The following is a 25,253-nucleotide window of genomic DNA, read 5'->3' as shown; positions in this document are numbered from 1 at the left end:
AACCTGGGCAGATTTTACTAATTATCTCATGTCTTTCTCTCAGTCCTACAACCTGAATTGCTGACATTTCTGACCGATGAAGGAAGGGGAGCATCCAGGAGGAAATGGATGTGGGGTTGGGAGTGTTGCGTAGCAAATGTAATTGGGGCTTTCCCTCAGTGCCATTCATCTACCCATCACCCTAGATACCCCTGAGGGCTGTCTGGAGGGGGCTCAAGAGAACGGAACCTTAGGAATACGTCTGAGTGTAGCCCAGACCGGAATTCTGCAGTTGTTCCAAACTCCTTCCTCCACCTCCACGCATCCCAGGCAGATCGGGATTAGGGACACTGTGTACTCACGCCAATTGCTTTCCGGGCCCAGACAGAAAAGTTGGAAGTGGCTTTGACAGAACCTAACATGCCTGCTCTGTATTGAACGGGTGATTGAGAGCTGCCTAGGCCGGGAAACCTCTCACCCAAGTCTTGAAGAGTGGCAGCTGCACTAATTGCGTTTAAGTAGCTGTCAGGTGTCCATCTTACCCTCCAGAAAGAAAGAGAGAGAAAGATGCACCTCAAACAGACATGGGGTGTGTGGAGAGGCGCTTACCTCCGTGTAGAATCTCGGTGGAACCTCCAATGTGTTACTGCTGTTGACAAGTCCTTGCTTCCCCAATGTTGAAGAATAACACCAGAGAAGCATGCCAAGGCAAGGGCAGAGTAGAAATTAGAAGTTTATTAAAGGACAGCAGAAAAGACTTCTCCTGGAGGAAGAAGGGGACCCAAGAGGTGGAATCCGTGGAGGTGCAGTTGTTTCCCCTTTTTATAGTTCTTTCAGTGATAGAATGTAGGTTGGAAGGCTTGAGGGGTTTGACACAGGTGGGCCAAAGAAGTAATCTGAGCAGGAAGGACTTCATTAACATTTCTTTGGGATGGGCTATCTTCAAATCTGTTGGGGCTGTTCATTAACATTTCTTTGGGATGGACTCTGGGCCTAGGGCTTTTCTCAGGACTTCATTAACATTCCATGAGTTGTCCTGCATTTCCCGGAATTCATTCTCGACATGGCCTCCATTTTAGATCTTATTCGATATTAGACCCGATTTACCTAACTACACTGAATACCTAATTTTAAATCTGGCTTAACAATCAATCAACAAATATATGAAAAAATGTTCATCATCAGTAGCAGTTAGAGAAATGCAAATCAAAACTACTCTAAGATTTCATCTCCCTCCAGTCAGAATGGCAGCATTATGAAGACAAACAACAATAAGTGTTGGCAAGGATGTGGGGAAAAAGGTACACTCATACACTGCTGGTGGGTCTGAAAACTGATCCAGCCAATATGGGAAAGCAGCATGGAGATTTCTTGGAAAATTGGGAATGGAACCACCATTTGACCCAGCTATCCCTCTCCTCCATCTATTCCAAAAGGACTTAAAAATAGCTTACTACAGGGACACTGCCACATCAATGTTTATAACAGCACAATTCATAATAGCTAAATTGTAATGTCCTTCAATAGATGTATGGATAAAAAATGTGGCAAATATACACAATGGAATATTACTCAGCAATAAAAGAAAATAAAATCATGGCATTTGCAGGTAAATGGATGGAGTTAGAGAAGATAATGCTAAGTAAAGTAAGCCAATCTTAAATAGCCAAGTGCCAAATGTTTTCTTTGATATAAGGAGGCTGATTCATAGTGGGATAGGGAGATGGAGCATGGAAGGAACTCTAGATAGGGCAGAGGGGTTGGATGGGAAGGGAGGGGGCATGGGGTTACAAATCATGGTGGAATGTGATGATCATTATTATCCAAAGTACATGTATGAAGATACAAATTGGTGTGAATATACTTTGTATACAACCAGTGATATGAAAAATTGTGCTCTATATGTGTAATAAGAATTAATCTACAGGCGGCGGGGCTAAAGGCCTTTTGCAGGGTCTCTAACATAAAGCATGTCTCTAACATAAAGCAGATAAGAATAAAGGGCTCTTTTCGCAGGCATCTGTTACATTTTAAGAGGGAGTAATCAGACTCCCAGGGGCAGTTATTTACAATTCAAAAGGTAGGGACCCAAGGTTAATTAGGCTTTCTGGAGAAAGACTGAAAGAAGGGAGAGTAGTTACTCTTTTCCTTTCCCCAGGCATTGGTTTCTTGCCATAATGTTTTTAAAATTTCATTTCATAACCAGGTCTCATTTTGTCATCACATAGTGAGACCCTCTGCAACTTCACAAGACCTTGTCTCAAAATTTAAGAAATGAAATAATGGATTGGGTATGTAGCTCAATGGTACCTATCCTGCCACATTCAATAACGAGTATCAACAACAACAACAATAAAGACGACAACAAAATAATCAATTTAAATCTCACCAGATTCAAAGACTTCTACAATGTATCCATAGATGATTTACTTCTATACTGTTTAGCCAAAAATAAACATTCTGCACCCCGAATATCAAATGATTGCTATGGTATTTGAGTTTCAAAGGAGCTTGCCAGAGAAGCTGCACATTTCTTTCCAAGAGAATCATGTATATAATCAGAAAGCTCAACTCTGAAGGTGTCACACATCTTCTCTTTCCTGAGAGACAAGGGCTACTCATACTCTGCTTTTGGGGTGTATACACCTTGGCTGTCCTTAAATCTTTGCTTGTGTTTGCTTTTGGCATGTCCTGGAATGATTTTCAGCAACAATTTGAAAAGCCTGCCCTCATTGAGCTGAGGTCCCATTTTCCTCTTGAGGGAACTTCTTGGATGCCTGCTTGGTGACAGTAGGACTAAAGGTCTCAGTGCAAGGCTGTCTATTGTCTGGGAGCTGCCCCAGGCTGCTTGTCCCATGCCTATTTCCAAAGGACTACTGACGTCATCAAAGCATGTAAGCTGGGAAAACAATAGATAGACATCTATAGCCAACAAGACAAAGCTTAAAATAATTTGGAACCTAATTATGGATGTAATAACCCTTTATCTTTGTAGTATCCTGTTAATTAGAAGCAAGTCACCAAACCAGCTTACACTCAAAGGGAAAGGATTACACAAAGGCATAAACACCCTGAAGTAAGGGTCTTTTGAAGACATCTTAGAGTCAGCCTGACACCATCTGTCTCTGGGTGTTAATGATCCAAGTTCCCTTTATATGCAAAAGTCATTCATATGCTCTCAAGTCCCCAGAGATCTCATGCCATAAGAGCATCAAGTCCAGAATATCATTCTCTATATTAGATGCAGATTATGAAATAGGCTTCTTGGATGAAGTTCTTCATCCAGTTCATTGAGTATATTTCCTTTAGATTCACTGATTCATGAAATGAAAGAGACAAGTTATTGGCTTCCCTGCAGAATACAATAGTGGAGCAGGGAAGTTAATAAGTATAGACATACCTATTTAAAATAAAGGACTGGGCGTGGTAGTGCATACCTGTAAAGCCCCTAATTCTGGAAGCTGAGACAAGACTGCAAACTTGTGGCTAGCTTCAGCAACTTAATGAGACCCTATTGCAAAATAAAAAATAAAAAGGGCAGGGACTGTGGCTCAGTGGTTAAGCACTAAATGGTTAAGCACCCCTGGGTACTTAAGGAAGGGGAATTGGTACCAAAAAGGGGAGGGTGATCCAAGGGGAAGGGACACAGGCAAAGGAAATGTAAATGCAGTTGATCAGATATTCAAAGTTCCTTATTAGTCTTCAAGAACTACAACATTTCAGTATGCATTTCAGTGAGAGGTGGGTCTTCCTTTCTTTCTTTTTGGCTGTACTAGGGGTTGAACCCAGGGCATTGTATCATTGAGCCACACCTCCAGCCCTTTTTATAATATTTTATTCTAAGTTGCTTAAGCTGGCATCAAATTTGCAATCCTGCCTATTAAATTGCTGGGATTACAGGCATGCACCACCACATCCGCCTACAAGAGGATTTAAAAATATTATAACAACAAAAAGTATATTGTAAGTATAAAAAGAAGAAAAGTTATTTCTCAATATCATAGACTATTCAGTCACTACTTAATATTATCCCAATTCTCTCATGAATAGCTTCCTATGTTTGTTTAAATCAATATTTAATCTTTTTATTTTATAATATTTTGTGTATATTTTATTTTGTAATAATATAAATATATAATATTTTATAATAATATAAAATATATTTTGTCTTATAATAAATTTTATAATAAAACCCAGAACCTCATACATGCTAGGCAAGTGCTCTACCACTGAGTTGTAGACTCAGTCCTTTTAATTTTATTTGAGTCAGGGTCTTGCTAAGTTGCTCAGGCTGGCCTTGAACTTACTATCCTCCTGCTTCAGCCTCCCAAGTAACTGGGATTACAGGCATAGCTATGGCCCCAGGCTTAAATCAGAATTTCAAAACATGATTTATACACTACATTTGATTGTTGTATATAAATTTTTTAAAATTATGCAATGATTTCTTATTTCTTTGACGTTTGCTTTCTTACCTTGTGAATTTCACTAATTATATCCTCTGGTGTTACATGTCATTTTACTCTATTGCCTGTATGCCCTTATAAATAGGTAGATAATATGTTTGGTTAGATTTAGGCTCAAAATTTTTGCAGGAAAATTTCCTGGTGTTGTCTATTGCAGCATACTCGCAAATAAACAAACAAACAAACAAACACATACTATATATATAGTATATACACACACACACACACACACACACACATATATATATATACACACACACTATAATATCTTTTGTGATATTAAAATTGATAAGTTCAGGATGTCTCAGATTCATTTTATGGACTGAAGTTTGTATACCCCCCAAATTCATATGTTGAAATCCAAATCCTCAGTGTGATGATACTTCTTGAAGGAGTTCTCAACTCTTGCAGGACTGGATTAGTTACTATGAGATTGGTTGTTATAAAGTGAGGTTGCCCCTCATGTTTGTTTCTCTCTCCAATTTGTACACTTCTTTCTGCTTTCCATAATGAGTAGAAGCAGTTTGATGCCTTTGTCAGATACACCACCTTCCCAGCCTCCAAAATCCTGAGCCAAAATCAATCTATTTCCATTAGAAATTACTCCATTTCAGGTATTCTGTTATAGCAACAAAAAGATGACTGAGACAGACATTTTTTTTTTCATCAGCTATTTTGTTATCCTGAGCACAGTTTATATGGAAGGTAAGGTACTTGCTTGATTTTTAGAATAACAAACTGAAGTCCTAGCATAACAGTTAGGACTAAATAAGGTTATTCAAAAACACTATTTTAAATATTTACCTAATTGATATGGCTCAATCTACCACTGCCTTTATCCTAATTTAGTGATTAGAATCTTAATTGTCAGCAGTAGCCCCTTCAAGTTAGTCCCTCTGCCCTTTTGACTGTGATTTAGGCTGGTGCCAATCCCTCACTGCAGGAAAGGAGTCTAGCAGGGTGGAAGTGAGTGGAGACATCTATTCTATTCAGACTCTCTATTCTAGCCAGACTATCATGCTGTGACTTTGAATATGACTCCAGTACTCCAGACTATACTAGTGCCTTGCCAATTGCCTGAATTCCAGCTTTCTTAGCAATTACATAAGTTATCTGGTTTATTTCCAGAGAATTCATTTTGCATTGTTTCTGACTGGTCCAAGAGGAAATAGAAATGGGAAGACCGGTTAACATAAAACAGAGTAAAAAGGGTAGTTCAGAAAAAACGAGTGCAGTTAACATCTTTTATATAAATTAAAACACAAAATACTACCATATTTTGTTTGCTATGATATATTATGTAAAGAATACAGCTATGGCTACAGATAGATATAATGGCCTGGGGGCACACATCAAAATCATGAGAGTGCTTGTCTCTTAAATGGCAGGATGTGGGGAGCACAGAATCTAGCTGTAGGTAAAAATTAAAGAAAACTTTAGCTATGGAAGGAGAGAAAAGCAGCTCAGGCAGGATCCATTACTTCTTTTTATACAGGAATGCATCTGGAGGAGAAAGAAAATATTAGGTGAATCTCCTTATCATGGCCCTTTGGAAAATAGATAAATATTAGGTAAAAGAAAGAGGATTTATCAATCAAATGCATTTAGCATGATATATTTGGCCAAAGGATTGGCAAATAAATCCAGGAAGAACGGTTCCATAGCTAAGAAATCTCTAAGATATAAAATAAAGTCTATTAGGTGATCTGAGATTTCAACTAAAATTGTGGGTCAGAAGGTATGTTAGTTTGCTAGGGTTGTCATAATAAATAACACTGAATGGATGGCTTAAACAACACGAATATATATATATATATATATATATATATATATATATATATATATATTTTTTTTTTTTAAACAGTTCTAGAGGCTGAAAATCCAAAGTTGAGATGCTGGTGGGGTTGATTTTCTCTGAAGCCTCTCTCCTTGGTTTATAGCTACCTCTCTCTGTTCACTCACATGGTCATTCTTGGGTCTGTGTTTTCTGTCTAAACTCCTCTTTTTATAGGGTTACCAGGCATATTTGGGCCCACCCAATGTAACTTATTCTACCTTAATTACCTCTTTAAAGGCCTTAGCTTCTAGGATAATCACATTTTGATTTACTGTAGGTTAGGTGTTCAATTTATGAATTTCAAAGAGACATAATTTAATCTATAAGAGAGGGTAAGCGTCTTAAGCAGGAAGAATCTGAAGAGTCATGTGAGACTTCTTAGGTTTCTGTATGCTTTGTCTGAGTCTTTTGATGAATCATCTCTTTGAAATTGCTACTACAGCGTGATGCTGGGTAAAATCTCTGATTCATGTGAAGCTGATTCTTGGTACTGGGATATAGCTCAGCCTGAGCTGCATTTGTCACCATTGTTTTTTTAGAAAAATAGACTGGAAGCAAATATGAAATATAAATGTCTCAGTCTGGATGTCTGCTATATAATTCTCTGCAATTTTCCTTCTTTTTAAGTTTCTCAAAATACAAATAAAAGAGTAGGGGATAAGGAACTTTATGCTTGAAGGAAGGTAAGAACATGAGCTACAGATCAGCAAGGAAAACATTCTAAGATGCAGGCAGAGAAGATGCCTGTCTCTAGTGGGAGACAACTCCTCATAGCGAGAGCTGAAGAGCCCTGATACAATCACAAAACTCATCGAGAGTAGTTTAAGCTTGGCTAACAAGTTTTGGCTACAGTTGTGCCACGTTTTGTGGTCACTTATCACCTGTCTCAAAATACATAGACCTATACTTACAAAAGATTAGTGCAGAAATTTTTTTGGCACTCACTTCCAGCTCTATTCAAAGTCTTGGAGCCCTTAAAAAAATTGTCTGACTACCTACAAAGAGGTTATACAGAGTAGAGAAGAAACTGTAAAAGTAATGGGGCTACATGTGATGATGATGATGATGATTAAAAAGAGCGGCATTAAAGTTGAAAACTCGAAACTGTAATTGTCCACAGAAATGGCAGGTAGCAAAGGATAACGATTTTTAAAGCTCTCTCATTCAGTCCTGGATAAGCGGCACCCCTCCAATGTTCTCCTAATATTAAAATTGTTTCCCTAGTGCATCTAGGAGGTATCTTGAGCCAATTCCATATGAAAGCCAGGGGCGGTGACGGAGGCTACCTGCACCCTGCGGAAGGAAATACCCTAGAGTAGTTCTTACGTATTTAGATTATTTGTATTTCTCTAAGGCCAGGCAAGGGTAGGGACTCAAATAGTACAACGGCCAGGGGACGCCACGGGGAGAATAAGAGTCTAGAGAGAAAGGTGACAATTTAAGTCCTCAGGGTCGAGACCTGCACTCCAGAACACCCAGGCTGGAGGGAAGGGAGAGATCGCAGCGGACTTTGCACTAGTGACCTGGGACGCCCGGCGGGAAGGGCGCCACTGCGCAGACTCCGCGGCTGTGCGCAGGCGCGCAGGGAGGGAGCTCGCCAGGCTAGCGGGATTGGGGCGGCGCCTTAGGCAAGAGTGATCCAGGTCCGCTGAACATTTTTCAGGGGCCGGGCCGGGATTGCTCAGTCTTCTTCTGAAGGAGCCGAGAGGCACTATGGCTCTGAAGGGCGTCAGGGTCGTGGAGCTGGCTGGCCTAGCCCCCGGCCCGTTCTGCGGTATGGTCCTGGCGGACTTCGGAGCGCAGGTGCTGCGCGTGGACCGGGTCGGCTCCCTCGGCGATGTGAGCCAGTTGGCCCGGGGCAAGCGCTCGCTGGTGCTGGACCTGAAACGGGCGCAGGGAGCAGCCGTGCTGCGGCGCCTTTGCACGCGTGCAGACGTGCTTCTGGAGCCCTTCCGCCGCGGTGAGCCTCGGCCCCAGCGAGCTGTCCACGGGCGGGACACGCGAGGTTCCTGCATCAGGAGCCATCTGCACTGGGATTGAGGCTGCCCCCGTCGCACCTTGGTCCTTTTGACGCGTGAAACCTCGTGCGTCCCAACCTTACTACGACCTTCAGTCTCATTTGGTCTTGTTGACCATTCTCTTGAGATGAACTTCTAAAGCTTGGATTTTGAGATACTGCTAATGCCCTGTTTCTTTCATTGCTTTTGACCCCTTCCTGGTTGCCCACTATCCATTGCCCTTTTGTATCTGCTTATTTGATGGAATTGAACTATATGAGAATCTAACAAAAGCCATACGTCTGTTCCCAAAGTGCCTAGAGGTACATGGCATTTAGTTGCTGTTTTGGGGGTGGTGTACCCTTCAAAGCATCCACGAACGAGGCCAATGTTCCCTGCCTTAGATGCTGGTGATCCTAGGTTCCAGCCTCAGGTCATTCCTTTGTGCTTTGTGCCCTGGAGTCTCTACACTCATTCCTGATGCTTTCTGCTTTACATACAGGTGGGGCCCAGCTCTTCATCTGTACCCCAACCCTTGGAGCTGCAGACTGCTACCATACTCGAATGCGTTCCTCTCTCAAAGACTGTTCCGCTTGCGCTGCAACTGCCGCAAAACCCCAACCAAGCCTTTCTCCTTTCCTTTCAAAATGGCATCTCCTCTTATGTATACTTTATGAAAGTGAATGGAACCAGTATTAACCCAGTTTCCTGATTCAGTAAACTGTATTTCATCCTTGAATCCAGTCTTCCTTTCATCACCACTGCTTTCACCGAACACTATTAATTCAGTTTTTTTTTTTCCTTACCAGGACCTGGATTCTTACTTTCCATACTGGTTTCAACCTACTTGGTGCTTTTGTGTCAGACAGCCTTTTAAAACTGAATTTATATGCCAGAACATTTCTTGGTAGGAAGTCAGTAAACGTTTGGCAAAAGAATTTAAAGTCTACAGGGCACCAGGCTTTTTAGTCATCACAGTCATATTTGAGGATATTTAGAATTAAATAATGATTTAATAATGCCTAATTGAAGATGAGGGTGGATCAACATGGTTAAATTATTTGTTCCAAGTTTTTAATTAGGAGAGCTGTGGATAGACATATAGTCTCCAGGTGAGGGTTTGTGGCTACTGTTCAAAAAGGTGGGTGCTAGACTCAGTTTTCATCACTGATTCAGGATGATGAGTCCTAAACAGTATATTATGTAATCTTGATGACTTAATTCCAGGAGGTTTAAGATATCAGTTTACCTGGGTTTTGTGCAGTAAATATCATACTTGATAGCTTAAGAATTCTGAGGTGTTACTGTAGCTAATTTTGGTTTTATGGAAGTTTGTGACCTTTATTTGTGAAGGTTTTATACAGGCCTGTGGAAAGAGCATGCTGCGAATTCTGAAGAAGGAGCTCCTAACTGAAAGGGAAGAAGGAAGGGTACTACCAGGACAGCACAGAGAGGAAAAAAAAAAAAAAATCCTGCTTTGGGGATTGAGTAGGCTTGGATATGCCTTGAGTGAAATATGAAAAAGTAACATCCTGTGGCAGAAACCACACATGGGGTCCTTACTCTTCAGGTCTTTTTCTACTAGAAACATGCTATAAGTGGTCAACCTAAATAACAATTGAAGAGATATTCTCCAATTAGTGATATTTGGGAATAGTGGATCATAATAATGAGAGCAGGTGTTCCACAGTAAACTCTGAGGTGTTCCAAGAAGTTGAGGCAAGGGGAAGTTTTTACAGGTGAAACGGGGATTCCATAAAATATTTTGAAACTAATCCTTGGCTACCAGGATTAGTAACAAGGGTGATGGTGGTCTGAGATTAAAGACAGTTGAGCAGATGTTCTCAGGGAAGTTTTATTTGTGTAATCTTCTGGTGGCCTTTGTGCCAGGTTGTGGTTCTGATAGAATCTTCTGTGAATTCTTCTCATCAGGCATATATGCATGAAATCCCTTCCTTCATAACTTCTGAGTTTTATTTATTTTTGGTTAGGGTAGGAAACAGTGACTCCATTTTGATTTTGACAACTTTCACAAAATCCACAACAAATGTTACTACATTTGGAAGAATGTAGTTTTATGTTTACCTCATATGAGGAATTATTCCATTTCTCAATTCATGTTCTCTTTTTTTAAAAATAAAAATGTTTTTTGTTGTTACTTTTCTCCTAAGGTGTCATGGAGAAACTCCAACTTGGGCCAGAGATTCTGCTGCAGGAGAATCCAAAACTCATCTATGCTAGACTAAGTGGCTTTGGCCAGTCAGGACGATTCTCCAGTAAAGCTGGTCATGACATCAACTACTTGGCTTTGTCAGGTATGTTGAAGAATAATTTTTTTCTACACTTTAAATTTATTCCCAATCAAGATCTGTAGTTACATTGGTTAACAAGAATTTTTTAAAGTGCAGACTTAAATTCTTATCAGAATCAATAAGGAGAGCATGATTGCTTAAATTAGGTTAATTTTAATTCTTAGAACAATGATTCTGAAGCTCCCTTCTCGTTTTAACACATTTGAGGAATAACATATCCTCACTAGTAACATTTATTTACTGCATTTGAGGAGTCAGTTCTCAGGCCCCTGCTAGGGAGTAAGAGACTTGGTAGTAGTAGTGATGATCACCCACACCTTGAAAACACTGAAATAGATGGACTCTGATGTTCCTTCACTGGGAATCATTGCCTGAGTCCTGGTTTCAGGCTTCTGTGAACACTAGGAAAACCCCGTGTTTTTCAGGTCCTAATGTCTCTTTATTTCTAGCCTAATTCTCAGATTTTCTGTGAATACATATAGATCAAGGGAGAAGGTAATTATAAAATTGGCTGTTCACACCTACTTAAAATTTAATCTCTTGTACACAATTATTTTCTTGCCTTTCTTTGTGGTTAGAATGAAAGCACATGACACTGTTTTCTGTTTACATCATGAATTGATAATAATCATTGTTTTGTTTTTTTTCCAAAATCCAGTGAGTAAAAACTTAACAAATTTTGAAAATGTTAGCTGGGATAAAGTTTTAGAAAGAAAAAAAAATCATCAAAACAAAGCCGCCTGTCAAAAACTTGTTATATGTAGTCTGTGTAGGTTCAAATTGGAAAAGCCTGAGGTACTAGTTTTTACTCAGGTCAGTAACTAGAGATGGGTTATTCTTCTATGAAGTTCATGTATGTATTTAAAAGAGGCATTAAATTTATTTTTAATGGTATAGGTGTTCTGTCAAAAATTGGCAGAAGTGGTGACAATCCATATGCTCCCTTGAATCTCCTGGCTGATTTTGGTGGTGGTGGCCTCATGTGTGCACTGGGCATTCTGATGGCTCTCTTTGAACGCACACGCTCTGGCAAAGGTCAGGTCATTGATGCAAACATGGTAAGTATTCATTGGGCGGGGAATGATAGACCTACCACTTGCTCCTATGTGTGCTATATGGTTGCCTCAAATCTTTTTCTGAACAAGAAATAAATGAAGCTTAATGTTTGAATTCAGGTCACCAAGAATATGCTTTTCTTTAAAATAGGCACACAGCCTTCATACATGTCAGAATGTCATAATTTAATCATCTTTGGAGTCACTCCTCTGAACTGTTTCTGACTTACCTGCTTCCTCTGTGGTGTTTCAACAGTTTTCCCCAAGTTATTTTTTGTGCTTAAAAAAATATATATATCTCAAACTGGGCATAGTCCTGCATGCCTGTAATTCCAGTGACTCGGGAGGCGGAAGCAGGAGGATATTGAGTTCATAGTGAGCCTCAGCAACTTAGCAAGGTCCCAAGCAACTCAGCAAGACCCTATCTCAAAAATTAAAAAAAATAAAAAGGGCTAGGGATATGGCTTAGTGGTTAAGCACCCCTGGATTAAAAAAAAAAAAAAAAAAGAAAGAAAGAAAAAAATCTTTCAAGCAGTCTTCATCAGTAGGTGGAACAGATTCTCATGGATGCTGAAGCAAAATGGGCCTTCCTGTCCAGACCTTCCTGCTGCATTTGGTAGGGGAGGCTCCAATATCATAATGTTTCTGTTTGTGCATTGTCATACATTCAACACTTGCCTCATGCTCTGCTGGGCACTTTCTCTATGTGATTCCTTTTAACTCTCAAAGCAACAACTTCATTTAGAACACAGTTGTCCTCCCTTATCTACAGGGGATATGTTCCAAGACCCCCAGTGAGTGTCCGAAACTGCAGATATTATCAAATCTCACTATATACTATACTTTTTTCTATAACACATACATCATATACTGGTAATAAACGTAATTCATAACTTAGACACATAGTTGATTAACAACAGTAACTAATAATAAATAGAAAAATTATAACAAGTTATATACATAGCAATAAAAGTTGTTTAAAACTGATGAATGATTTATTTCTAGAAATTTCTAGTTAATATTTTAAGAGTGCACTTGACAGCCAGTAACTAAATGGTGGGAAGTGAAACTACAGAAAGCGGGGATGACTGTACATTGTTATGAAGTGTAGACATCTTCCCAAGGTCTCATGGCTCTGTGGTCTTGGGAGGGTTACTGCACCTTTCTGTCCTCAGTTTCCTTTGTACTATGGAGATGATAATATGTCTACTTTACAGCATTATTAGAGAATTATATGAGTTCATCCATTGTTTAGGTGTAAATAGTGCCCAGCACAGAGCAGATACTCTTGTTATTGAGACTCTTCTAAAAGAAAAGAAGTACAGTTTGGTCATTTCCTTTATGAAGTACCTTTCATATCTAGTTTGAATACTTGAGGTTAGGAATTAGAAAAAGATTTCAGAGTCATTTGGGAATAATCTGGGAGCCAGGTGAGAAAGGTCACTTAAAGAAGGGACAGGACACCAGCACATAATGAGTGGGCAGAAGAAGAAAACCAAGGGCTAAGGAGGGTGAAGTAGAGAACCAGAAGGGAGTGTTGTTGAGGAAACCAAGGCAGGAGAAGCTGCCTAGAGAAGAGTAATGGCCAGAGGGTCCACACGGGTGGACACCTCCAAGGTTTAAAGACTGAATAGTGTAAATTGGTTTGGCTCACTGGCAACCTTTGCAGAGTACATCCCGGGCTGGAATCTGATCTCCTCCTCAGTTCTCTCCTGTGTTGTTTCTTGTGACTGTCATGGAGCACAGCTCACATTGTCCTTTGTGTCCTTCTCAGAATGTATTTTGGAAGGAGTGGTGTGGGTTTATCTTTTGTTTCTAGCTGCTGGCCCAGGTGTAGTGCAGCTGCAGCATGAAGGAGTGATAGCAACGCAACAGCACTTCCCCTCCAGCTGCACCCTCGCCCCACCAGGTGCAGGGCTGGGGCCTACACAGGGCTCCCTCTTTGAGCCATGAAACTTCCTGAGGGAAATTGGCTTGCTTTCATTTGGTGTTGAAAATTTGAAAGCCACAGAGGTTAAAGCTCCAGCTTTCAATTGCTTCCCTCTGCTGCCCTCTGTGGGCACAGGCCATGGGTCCAAAAGAGATCAGTTACAAAACAACCATGGGGCTTTGGTAATTTTAAGGAGAATTTAAGGTAAATACTTATCTAGTAATAGTTGACTAATTTTCTAAATATATGGGTTGGTTATTTATAGTCAAATAATGTGATTACTGCTTTTATCTAATCAGAATTACCTAATAATTAGAAGGTAGTAAGCTTTATCATTTATGAAACTGGAAGCCCTCAGGATTCGTGCTCACAGTAGGGGATTGTGAGTGTTGGCTGATTACTCAAGGCCTTAAGGATCAGTAGATCTCATTCACAACTTCTTCGCTGCTGTAGAAGCTGATTCAGGTGAGGCAACACCTTCTTCTTATAGGATAGTAGTTTTGAGTATTTTAGCAACAGAATCCTTGGCTCATGCTCACTTGGAATGATTTGGTGTTTGTCTCGCCATAGTTCTGTTGCCTTGGACCCTATAGAGTTAAGATGACTGGAATGTGGGGTCCTCTCGGCTGTGTTACCCACACTCCAGGGAGCACATGGACACACTGTGAGTTCCATGCAATGGGCCAACACACGATAAGGATGGCATAAAAATTTGGTGGGTCGATGAAGCTGCCATTTCCCTGTGTTATGGAACCTCATCTGGGCAGTATGCATGACATGAGGATTAGGGGCGAGAAAAGCTGCTTGCTGGGGTGACCACCAACAGACCTTGAAGTCTGACTGGGAGAGCTAACACCCTGACTCTTGTCCTGTGGCTCCTGTGTTGCTAAGTACATTTTACTTATGATGAAGCAGAGCAGAAACACTTTTTAATCAAAGTAATTCGATACAGAATCTTGAAACTTTTCACACTTTTTTAGCCTGAATATAAAAGTAGGATATCAGTATTCAAAACTCCAACTAAACTTTCTGCAGTGCTGTGTAAGAGCCTGACTCACTTTGAGTTCACTTGTGACAGGGCAAGGACTCAGCATAAAGTAGGTATTTGTTTATAGCAGATACTAACTTGCTGGGTTTTGTATGAGCAAGCTAGAATTAAGACTCATGCAGAACAATAGTATTTCAATTTCAAGGTCAAATTTATGCCATTTGAAGGGAAAAATTTCTTTTAAGGTTTACTCATGAATGTGAGTGAGCTGTCTCTGACATGTCTGAATTTGGTATAGGACATATCTAAAAATATACTTCACATACAACATGAACATAAAATATATTTAAAATAGTGCACATATTTATGTGTGTATCATGCATATGTGTATAAATATGGGATTGCTAAGATTTGGGTAACTCAGTCTCAAAAAGTGAAAGCACACCCACGTAGGCCATTTACATGAGTGCAACTTCAGTCAGACTCTGCATAATGATGTTTTAGTCATTGATGGATTGCACATCTGACAGTGGTCCATACAATTATGCAGCCCTCCACCTTAGGATGTTTAAGTACACTCTATGGTGTTCACAGTGTGATGAAACCCCATAACAATGCATTTCTTAGAATGTGTCTTCATATTAAGTTATAAAGTTTCTTATTTAGTGATTTTAAATATAACAGCCATAAATTCAGGTATGTAGGAGATTTTCAATAAAAAGAGAAATTTGAGATGTATCTAAAAGAAATCTTGTCTTTGTTTCGCATCAATAATAGGAATTCCATGCTTATTCTCCCCTCTTGGTAGCCTCAGGGATAAGGATGCTGTGTGGACTACTCTCTGGGGTGCTGGAATCATCAGAATTATAAAATCCACAGGCATGGCCCAGAGTATCTCGCTTTTCATTTTGATTCTTAAGATAATCATACTTGAGTTTGCGAATTCAGTGTTACTTTAGGACTTGATGGGAAGGTGGAATCCCCATAATTAGTGTGTACTCAGAAAAGCCATACACCTGCCACCCATCTTGTTTTCTTTATTTTGTAACATTCTAGTGATCATTAAAGATAAGATGTATTAAACATTTAAATTTAGTTTACTTGGTATTGGATTCAAGCCAAAATAAGTTAAATGTAACAGTAATGTGATTTAACTTTAAATAATGATATGTTTCTTATATCACTATATATATTGTTGTAGTTCTTGAAAATCATACTTTAATATCCCTTTGTTTTATTTTTAGCTTTTTTTCTGGCAGTTTCTAACATATATATAAGTGGAGACTAGTATAAAGAACTTTCTTGTACCTTCATCTAGCTTCAAAAATTATCAACATTTTGCCAATCTTATTGGAAGGGAAGAATAAAAGTAGTTCTTTCTAAGCCTGGCAATATTTTCTGGACTGAAGAGCACAACTCGTTGTTATTCTACCATAAACCCTCTCTAACTCAAGTTTGCAAAAATACCTAGGAAGCTGTATAACATGTATAATCACTGCAACACACAAATTTTAAAAACCTGAATTGACATTATTCCTGCTTTTACACTTGAATTATCTGGATTTATGTGTGTTCTGCTTCTTCAAAGGTGGAAGGAACAGCATATCTCAGTTCTTTTCTGTGGAAAACTCAAAAAGTGGGACTGTGGGAACAGCCTCGAGGACAGAACCTGTTAGACGGTGGAGCGCCTTTCTACACAACTTACAGGACAGCAGATGGGCAGTTCATGGCTGTGGGAGCCATAGAGCCCCAGTTCTACAGACAACTCATCCAAGGTAGGAGCTGTTACATGCTTCACCCACTTTTCTTTTTCCATGAGCACTCTTTATTCTCTATTTTGGGGCCTTTTTAAATCTCATAATATTTTATTATATATCCAACTTTCGATTAACTCTAGCTATCCATGGGGAATTTCCTCTATCTTTTAAATGAACAGGTGATTTTTACTGGTGTACATAATAACTCAGGGTCTTAAAATATAACAATTCTTTTTGTGGGATGTCCAGTGCTTTTATTACATGTCACATCAGTAGTGTGTATATTTATCTTGCCTTTGTGTGCCCCAATATTTCTTATTCTTCCCTAGGAAGGATCTACTGCCTCTGTCGGCTCTTATTCTTTGACAGATACCTCTTACACTGTCAGGTGTCACCTGAGTACAGAGAGTCTGTGGCCAGTCTGCCACAAGTTAGCAAGAAAATCTGGGATCTCTTCTTCCTTTAAAGAAATTGGACTGGAGATATTTTATTTCTGTGAAATGTTTGAATTTAAAATTTACTCTGCAAATAATTTAGTATCTAAGTCATTTGAGAATATAGTCTGCAGTGATATGAAAAGTTGATTACAGTACATTTACCTTTCTACTTCAAGTTCAAAGTATCATTGTTGATGGCTTTTCAGGTGCAATATAATACTGATTTGCAAATAGGTATAATGATTATTTTTGTAAATATTGAAAAACATTTTATGATCAAATGCTTTAACTTCACTCACTGAAAAAAAAGTATAGGAGAAAAAAATGATTTGCCTAGGTCATATATAATGCCTTACTGCCCAAGAATTGAAATTAAAAACCCAGAATTGGGCTGGGGATGTGGCTCAAGCAGTAGCGCGCTCTCCTGGCATGCGTGCGGACCAGGTTCGATCCTCAGCACCACGTACAAACAAAGATGTTGTGTCCGCCAAAAACTAAAAAAATAAATAAATAAATAAAATATTTTAAAAAATTCTCTCTCTCTTTAAAAAAAAAAAAAACCAGAATTAACTCAAAATCTGGACTGAACAATGCTATATGGAGCCCAAGTGGTGGGAGCAACACACACCTTGGGTAGAGAGCCCTGGAAAGCAGCAGGGATACAGCACTGAGGGTTTGCAGAGTACAACAACCTTGTTTATATATGCATTGTCTTTAGAAAATATAAGTGTGTTGGGGCTGGGGATGTGGCTCAAGTGATAGGGCGCTCACCTGGCATGCACAGGGCGCTGGGTTCAATCCTCAGCACCACATAAAAATAAAATTAAGATGTTGTGTCCACTGAAAACTAAAAAATAAATATTAAAAAATTCTCTCTCTCTCTCTCTCTCTCTCTCTCTCTCTCTCTCTCTCTCTTTAAAAAAGAGAAAATATAAGTGTAATCAGCTGGTACTTCTAAACAACGGTGAAAAATATATTCCTCTAACACCTTTCTATGGCCTGAGTTTCAAACAATCGCTATAGCTACTCGAGTTCTGATAACATGAATATAGACTTTATTAACACATTTTTTTACTTACCCTTCAGTAAGTATTTCATAAAAGTTAATTCAGATAACTTGCAGTTATATAGGGTCATCTCAATATTCAGCTCTCATATTTAGGCCTCGGATCCATTTTTGAATTAATTTCTGTGTATAGGGCAAATTAAAAGTTCATCTTCATTCTTTTGTATAGGTGCTTCAGTTTTCCCAGCACCATTTATGGAACAGATGTTTTCTTCTTCATTGAATGATCTTGGCATCCTCTTGATCATCAGTTGACCACAAGTGGAAGGGTGGCTTTGGCCTTTCAGTTCTATGCCATTGATCTCTGTGTCTGTTTTTATGCTTGATTATTGAAACTTAGCAGTGTAAGCTCCCCAACTATGTTATTTTTCAGTATTGTTTTGGCTACTTGGATATTTTTGGACTTCTTGTGAATTTTAGGAGCAACTTGTCAATTTATGCAAAAATGATAGGTGGGATTTTTACAGGGGTTTTGTTGGATCTGTGTATCAAACTAGGGAACATCGCCAGTTTAACATTATTAAGCTTTTGAATCCAGGAACATGGCTGCTTGCTTTCCATTTATTTAAATCCTCTTTTAATTCTTTCAGCAATGCTTTGTAGTTTTCATTATAGAAGTGCTGCACTTCCTTGGTTAAATTCATTCTGAAGAATAGTATTCTTTTTGAATTTATTGTTGATAGAAACATTTTCAGACTGGTCATTGCTAGTCTCTAGAAATACAGTGGGTTTTGTATATTGATCTTCTATCCTGCACCCTTACTGAGTTCCTTTATTGTTTCTAGGTGTGGATCTTGAATCTTTTCATCTTTACTTGAATTCCATCTTGGATGAGTAGCTTCTTGGATATGCAGATTAAGGTTTTTCATCACATTTTGGAATTTTTCCAGACATCATTTCTTTAATGATTCTTGTACTTTCTCTCTTCAGTTGTTGAAGACTCTCTAGTCACTTGTGTCCCACAGGCCTGTGAGGCTCTGTTCATTTTCCTGTATACTTGTTTCTTTCTGTTCGACTGACGAGATACTCTTAATTCAGCTCTCTTGAAGTCTATTGATTCTTTCTCCTGCTAGTTCATATCTGCTGTTGAGATATTTCTCGCTAGTGAATTTTTCATTTGTTGCTCAACCTTCAACTCCAAAATTTCTGTTTTGTTCTCCTTTAATACGATTGTCATCTCAAATTGCTTTCATACTTTTCTTTAATTCTTCAGGCATGATTGCCCTCGGTGCTTTGAACACTTTAAAAATAATTCCTGAAGTCTTTGTTTAGTACATCCAACCTTTGGCTTCTTTGGGGGAAGTTTCTGTTGATTGCTTTTTTGCCTGTGTATGGGCCATAATTTCCTGCCTCTTTGTAAGACTCAGAATTTTTCATTGAAACTGGACATTACAAATAATTTAATGTGGCAGCTCTGAACCCAGCTCACCCCTTTTTCCCCTACTTCCTGGTCCTGGATTTGTTATTGTTGCTGTTTAATGATTTTCATATAGTAACTATGTATTCTTTGGCATGTGCAGCCACTGAAACCTGCTCAGTTAGCTTGGTATTTAATTAATGCTGGACAGAGATGTCTTTAAATAACTTGAAACAATAACTCTTCCATCCTTTTCTGAGATATTCTATACCTTTTCGATTGTGCAGAACCTCAAGATCAGCCAGAGGTGAGAGACTGGAGCCTTCTCAGATGTCTTTTGTGCATGTACATGGTCCTGCACATGTGCATATACACATACGGCCTTCATAATTCTCAGATATAGGCTGGAGATTTTTAAACCCTCTGTGGACAGCCTGTTCCCCATTGTTTCCTTTTAAACTATTTTGGTTAACTTCTTACTTATACCCCAGGTAATGCCACCTCAGACAGATGTGAGGCTAAACAGTTGCCGTTTGATTTTGAAAAAGTCCTACAGATGGAACTGGCAGGTCACATAAAGTCCAGTCCTGAGAATGGAACTTTTCGGGGAGCTGTCAGGCCACATAATGACAGTTCTCTAGGGGTGGGGTTTTGGGGGAACTCCACACTGGTTTTGCTTCCTTTGGTGGCTCTTATCCTGCTGGTTTTCACAGCTGCCCTTGTGGAGTGACCATTGGTTCTCAAAGCCACCACAGAGCAGGAGAGAGAGAGGTGACTTTAGCAGCAGTTGTAATGCCATAAAGCACACTAGACTAATCAAGATTCAACTTTAAAAAAAAAAATTTAAAAAGATTCAACTTGAGTAAACATTCCTGAGATCACACAGGCTTTTCGGTAATTCTGAGAGTGATGAGAGAATTGACTCCAACAATTGGTTTCCTAGTGTTCTCTTTGCTTTCCTGTGAGAGCAGATTTTTGTAATTCCTTGCTTTGCCATTCCACAAGTTAGCTCCCCTCCTTGGCATATCTTCCTGGTATTTTAAAGCATGTATGTTCACAGTGCTTACTTTTAACATCCACACTCCACCTCTGCGAATGAACCATTCTGAAAATACTGAAAATGAAATGACACGTGTTAATAGCTTAATTGTTGCAGCCCTCAACTCTTGACCACCTTCAGGTGGGTTTGCTCCTCCGAGTCTAAACCCTGTAACCTCCCTGATTTTTTTGGTCCCCTCCATTTGCATCCTCAACTCTTTGTGATATCTTCAACCTTTCTTCCCTCAAGTTGCTGAAGATACTTGGTTGACAGGAGGCTTATTTATGCTTAAGGCAGGAGGCACATCACACAGTCCACAGAGCCCAGGACACAATGTCTCAGCCTCTTTTTTTTTTTTTTCAGAGTTATTGACTTAATAAAAATGATACTTTTACTAGTTACATACAAAGTACTTCTCTCTCAGGCCCTGCTGGACAAACCCCAAATCTATGATGATTTTTTTTGAAGTAGTGTTAATTACATGCTTCATTGTCCCCCTGTGTTTTGAGATCTTTGGGGTCAGACCTTAATTAAGCTCTTCAGTACCTACACGTCCAAGTTTTTGTAGACCTCACTGTTTTGTTTCCCTGTTGTTTTCTGGGGCAAATATAAATAAATAAATACATAAAATTAAATAATCTGAAAACACTAAGAATTTTGAGATTAAGACTCTTGTAGTACCATCAGATAAGCAATAGGGATTTTGTAGTTTTTTTAAAAAATTTCAAAATATTATTTAAAAACTGCACAAAAAATGATAAGTGTTGGTGAGATTGTGGAGAGATGCAAACCCATCTGTAATACTGGTGGGATGTAAGGGGATTCAACTCCCATGGAAATGGTGTAACAATTCCTCAAAACACTAACCACGGAAGTCACATGATCCAAGAATACATTCAAAAGAATGGATAGCAGGGACTCTAACAGGTATTTGTAAACCTGTGTTCACAGCAGTATTTTTAATAATGGCCAAAATGTGGAAGCAATTTATGTGTTCATTGACAGGTAAGAGGATGAAAAAAATGTGGTATATGCATAAAGTGGAATATTATGCAGCATTATTAGGAAGAAAATTCTGACAAATTCTGCAGCATGGATAAATCTTGAGGACATTATCCTAAGTGAAATAAATCTCTCCCAAAAGAATATTGCATGATTCCAGTAATAAGAGGAACCCAGAATAGACAAAATCATATGGATAGAAAGAATGGTGTTTGCCAGGGGCTGGGGAGAGAAAATAATGAAAAGTTATTATTTAATGGGTACCAAGTTTAGTTTGGGAAGAGAAAAGATTCTGGAGATGGGTAGTGGTGATGGTTGTACATAGTACCACTCAACCATATACTTAAAAGTAACAATAATGGTAAATTATATGATATTGTGTATTTTACCCCAACTTACAAAAAAGAATGAAAATTCAAAATACTGTGTTAGTTTAAAAATTTGTAAGTAATACAGAATTTTAAAATAAGAAGTGAAATGTCTCCCTTGTTCTGCCACCTTGGGAAAGTTTGCACTATGGCCTTTTACATATTTTCCTGGATGAATGTTAACACACAATTATGTTTTTCTTATATGATTACACATTAACTTGTAATATATTAATTATTAATGCATGTTATATTTATTACATTAGTATATGTGAATTATATTATTGTTATATATCATTGTATCTAAATTTATAACTTACAGCCATCTCTTTTTATTTAGCAGTATAGCAGAGATGTTCTTTCCTGCCAATATAAAAGATTTATATATAAATATATATAAATATATAAATATATATATATATATATATATATATATATATATATATATATATATATAGGCAGACCATGCTCCATAAAAAGCAGTCATTTTATACTCCATGGTCTGCCTATATTAAAATTCTCTATTAATGTTCATTTATATTTTCCAGTTTTTCATTATGACATAATGTTTACAGTGGCCATCCTTATATATATATTATCATACTGAAAACATGGATTTTGACGGCTTAATATAGTGTTCTATAGCAGTAAAGTTTATGATATGTGCTTAAGATAATAAATATTTTATGTAAGTCTAGTCCCTGTGAGTCTGTTTGACTTAAAATACCAGAAACTTAATACTGACTATACTATAAAAACTAGTGAGGGCTGGGAATGAGGCTCAGTGATGGAGTGCTCACCTAGCATGTGTGGATTCAGTCCCAGGCAGTGCCAACAAAATAAAACAAACTAGCTGTGACTGGATTCCTAGTTCCTTTTGGAATGTCAAGAGCAGAGCACTCAGCCCGCCCTGGCCAGTGATGGTCAGTCCTGGAGGCTTGATCATGGTCAGGATGGGAGGGCAATTGTTGCCCAGAAAGGATGAAAATGGAAGAGCTGGGCTGTCAGAATTAAGAGTAGAATCCGGCATCTTTTAGCTTCTAGTGTTTTCCAGTATATAGACCAGATCCCGTGTATCTCAAGTATAATATAAGTTAGAGAATACATTGGTCCCAGTTTTATTTGATGTTAGGATTCTGATCACATTCTGATGAAAAACAAAGACATTTCCATCAGTAGCAGTGATGTACTACTTTTGGCTGCCTCCTCATTTTATTTGCTTTTTAATCACAGAGCTTGTGGTGATTATGAAATGGAAGCAAAGTGAAAGACATTCAAGGCATTTTTCTTCATAGGTTATAGTGATAGCCTGAATCTATGACTCCAGGTCTGTCCTGCTACTCGAATAGAACAAATGGCTACCCAGAAAACTTTACTTATATGCCCAGAGGTAGCTATTCATAAAACTTCAGAACTATGTGAGTTCTCCATATGTCCTAGGACCCTTTAAGACCCTAGGGAGGGGCTGCAGTTTTCATGTCTTCTTACTGCTGCGGGCACTTTTGCATCTTCATAGCAGCTTCCAGTAAGCCTGAGCTTCAACATGGGAGGGAAGGGAAGGGAAGGCTGGTAAAGTGAGATCAACCTGTTGATTTACCGGACGTAGATCACAAAAAATACTATCCATAAGAAAAAGGAGCTTTTATTATCATTTTACTATTAGCCTTCAGCATTATAAAACTGTCTTATGTGAGAGGAAAATTTGACATTTATTTCAAACCCCAGTAAGGTGGCCCTTAGAGTATACAGATGTTCCTCAAACTTATGCTGGGGTTCCGTCTGGATAAACCCATTGTTAAGTTGAAACTATCATAAGTTGAGAATGTATTTTATACACCTAATCTACTGAACAGCATATCTTAGCCTCACCTACTTTAAACTACATTCACCTACAGTTGTGCAATGCCATCTAACTCAAAGCCAATTTTATAATGAAGTGTTGAAAATTCTATGTGATTTATTGAATTTATTAGGTTCTTAACAATGAAAACAGAACAGTTGTATGAATATGCTTTCGTACCATAATAAAGTCCAAACATCTTGGTCTAGTCTTTGGCTACCTTTCTGGTCCTGTGTTGTTCGTACAAAGCCCTATCAGACTCTTATTTTACCAATATAAAGATAAAAGAATTATTACTCAAAAATTGTAATCCTCAATTTCATCATTTATCTTTGGGGTTCTTTCTTGAATAAGATAGTCATGTTTCTAAGATAGTCATATGTAAAATTGCTCAAATTTTATCTTTTATAGGGCTCAGGTGCATTATATCAAATACAGAATTATTTTTAATTCAGTAAGACAGATAATACCATCCTGAGGAAATTTCTTTTTGAAATCCTACTTGGCGAAAAGAAATCAATTTCTGGAAACTAGATTATTAAAGACAGACTACTTTTGATGAAAGGTCCGTGGTAAACCGTAGGCAGTGACAAGCGGTGTTTTCAGTGTTGCCTACCCCATCACCCCACCCTCTCCAGCTGTTGGCTCCAACTTCAAACTGACTTTGAATTTCTTCTCTTGATTCATTTGAGAAACTCTAGAGAACATTTTATTTGGGATAAATTTAGTGGGCTCAAAATTTATTTTCATTAATTATAATCTCTCTACCCTAAGCATAATAATTTAAGAAATTACATTTTTCCCTCAGGACTTGGACTAAAGTCTGAAGAACTTCCCAAGCAGATGAGCATGACCGATTGGCCGGAAATGAAGAAGAGATTTGCAGATGTGTTTGCAAAGAAGACCAAGGCAGAGTGGTGCCAGATCTTTGATGGCATAGATGCATGTGTGACCCCAGTGCTGACCCTTGAAGAGGCTGCCTGTCATGACCATAACAGAGAACGGGGGTCCTTCATGACTGACGAGGAACAGCACGTGAGTCCCCGACCTGCGCCTCTGCTGTCAAACACCCCAGCCGCCCCTTCTGCCGAAAGAGATCCTTTTGTAGGAGAACACACGGAGGATATACTTAAAGAATTTGGGTTCAACCAGGAGGAGATTGACCAGCTATGTTCAGATAGAATTATTGAAATTAATAAACCAAAACCCAAAGCTCATCTCTAGCTTCTAGATTCACAGTTCAAATGAATTTGAATGTAGCACTTGCAATGGAGAATAATACATAGCAGTGTCTGCATGGAAATGTGGGATGACAGTCATGCCGTGATCCAACTATTCTGATCCAGAAACATGGAAGATTGATAACACACTAACGGTTGCAGTCTGAAAATTGTTATCAGTATATTTGATTTAGGGATATTTTACATATTCATATTATCTTGTGGGATTTTTTTTCTGCCTTCCAATTTGCTTGATAAAATGTATTTGTTGATATTAAAACGCTTATATATCTATATTTAAATGAATCACTATAATACATTTTTATTAAATAAAGCTTTTTTTTCCCCTATTGTGGGTTGTGCTTTTTAGTTTGCAAAAGCTTCAACAAAACCCCTTTTAAATACCATTAAAATAACATTTTCTGACACATTGAATACTTTTGACTCTACTATTATGGTACTGGTCAGCTTTGCATGGCTATGGCCAAAGTATCTGACAGGAACAACTCAGAGGAGGAAAGGTTTATTTTGACTCATGGTTGCAGTCCACACCTGCCAGCTCTGTTGCTCTGGGCAGCATGTCATGGCTGGAGAGCCTGATGA

General features: G+C 38.6%; 1 protein-coding gene across 2 annotated transcripts; it reads left to right on the top strand.

Moving 5' to 3' along the window:
• The first annotated feature begins 7,888 nt into the window (after positions 1 to 7,888).
• On the top strand, positions 7,889 to 24,950 carry Amacr (alpha-methylacyl-CoA racemase). Of its 2 annotated transcripts, XM_076856184.1 has the most exons (5): positions 7,889 to 8,242; positions 10,451 to 10,594; positions 11,489 to 11,649; positions 16,153 to 16,339; positions 24,239 to 24,950. In XM_076856184.1, the coding sequence occupies exons 1-5, from the start codon at positions 7,996 to 7,998 to the stop codon at positions 24,652 to 24,654; spliced, it is 1,155 nt and encodes a 384-aa protein (XP_076712299.1). In that variant the 5' UTR covers positions 7,889 to 7,995; the 3' UTR covers positions 24,655 to 24,950. The 2 variants fall into 2 exon arrangements, with proteins under 2 accessions (XP_076712299.1, XP_076712300.1); XM_076856185.1 differs by lacking the exon at positions 11,489 to 11,649 and having other exon boundaries at positions 24,239 to 24,354.
• The last annotated feature ends 303 nt before the right edge of the window (positions 24,951 to 25,253 follow it).

This window comes from Callospermophilus lateralis, chromosome 5 (genome assembly GCF_048772815.1).
Source record: "Callospermophilus lateralis isolate mCalLat2 chromosome 5, mCalLat2.hap1, whole genome shotgun sequence".
Lineage (NCBI taxonomy): Eukaryota > Metazoa > Chordata > Mammalia > Rodentia > Sciuridae > Callospermophilus > Callospermophilus lateralis.
Note: the sequence above shows the minus strand (reverse complement) of the source record. Positions and strands in the feature narration are given on the sequence as shown.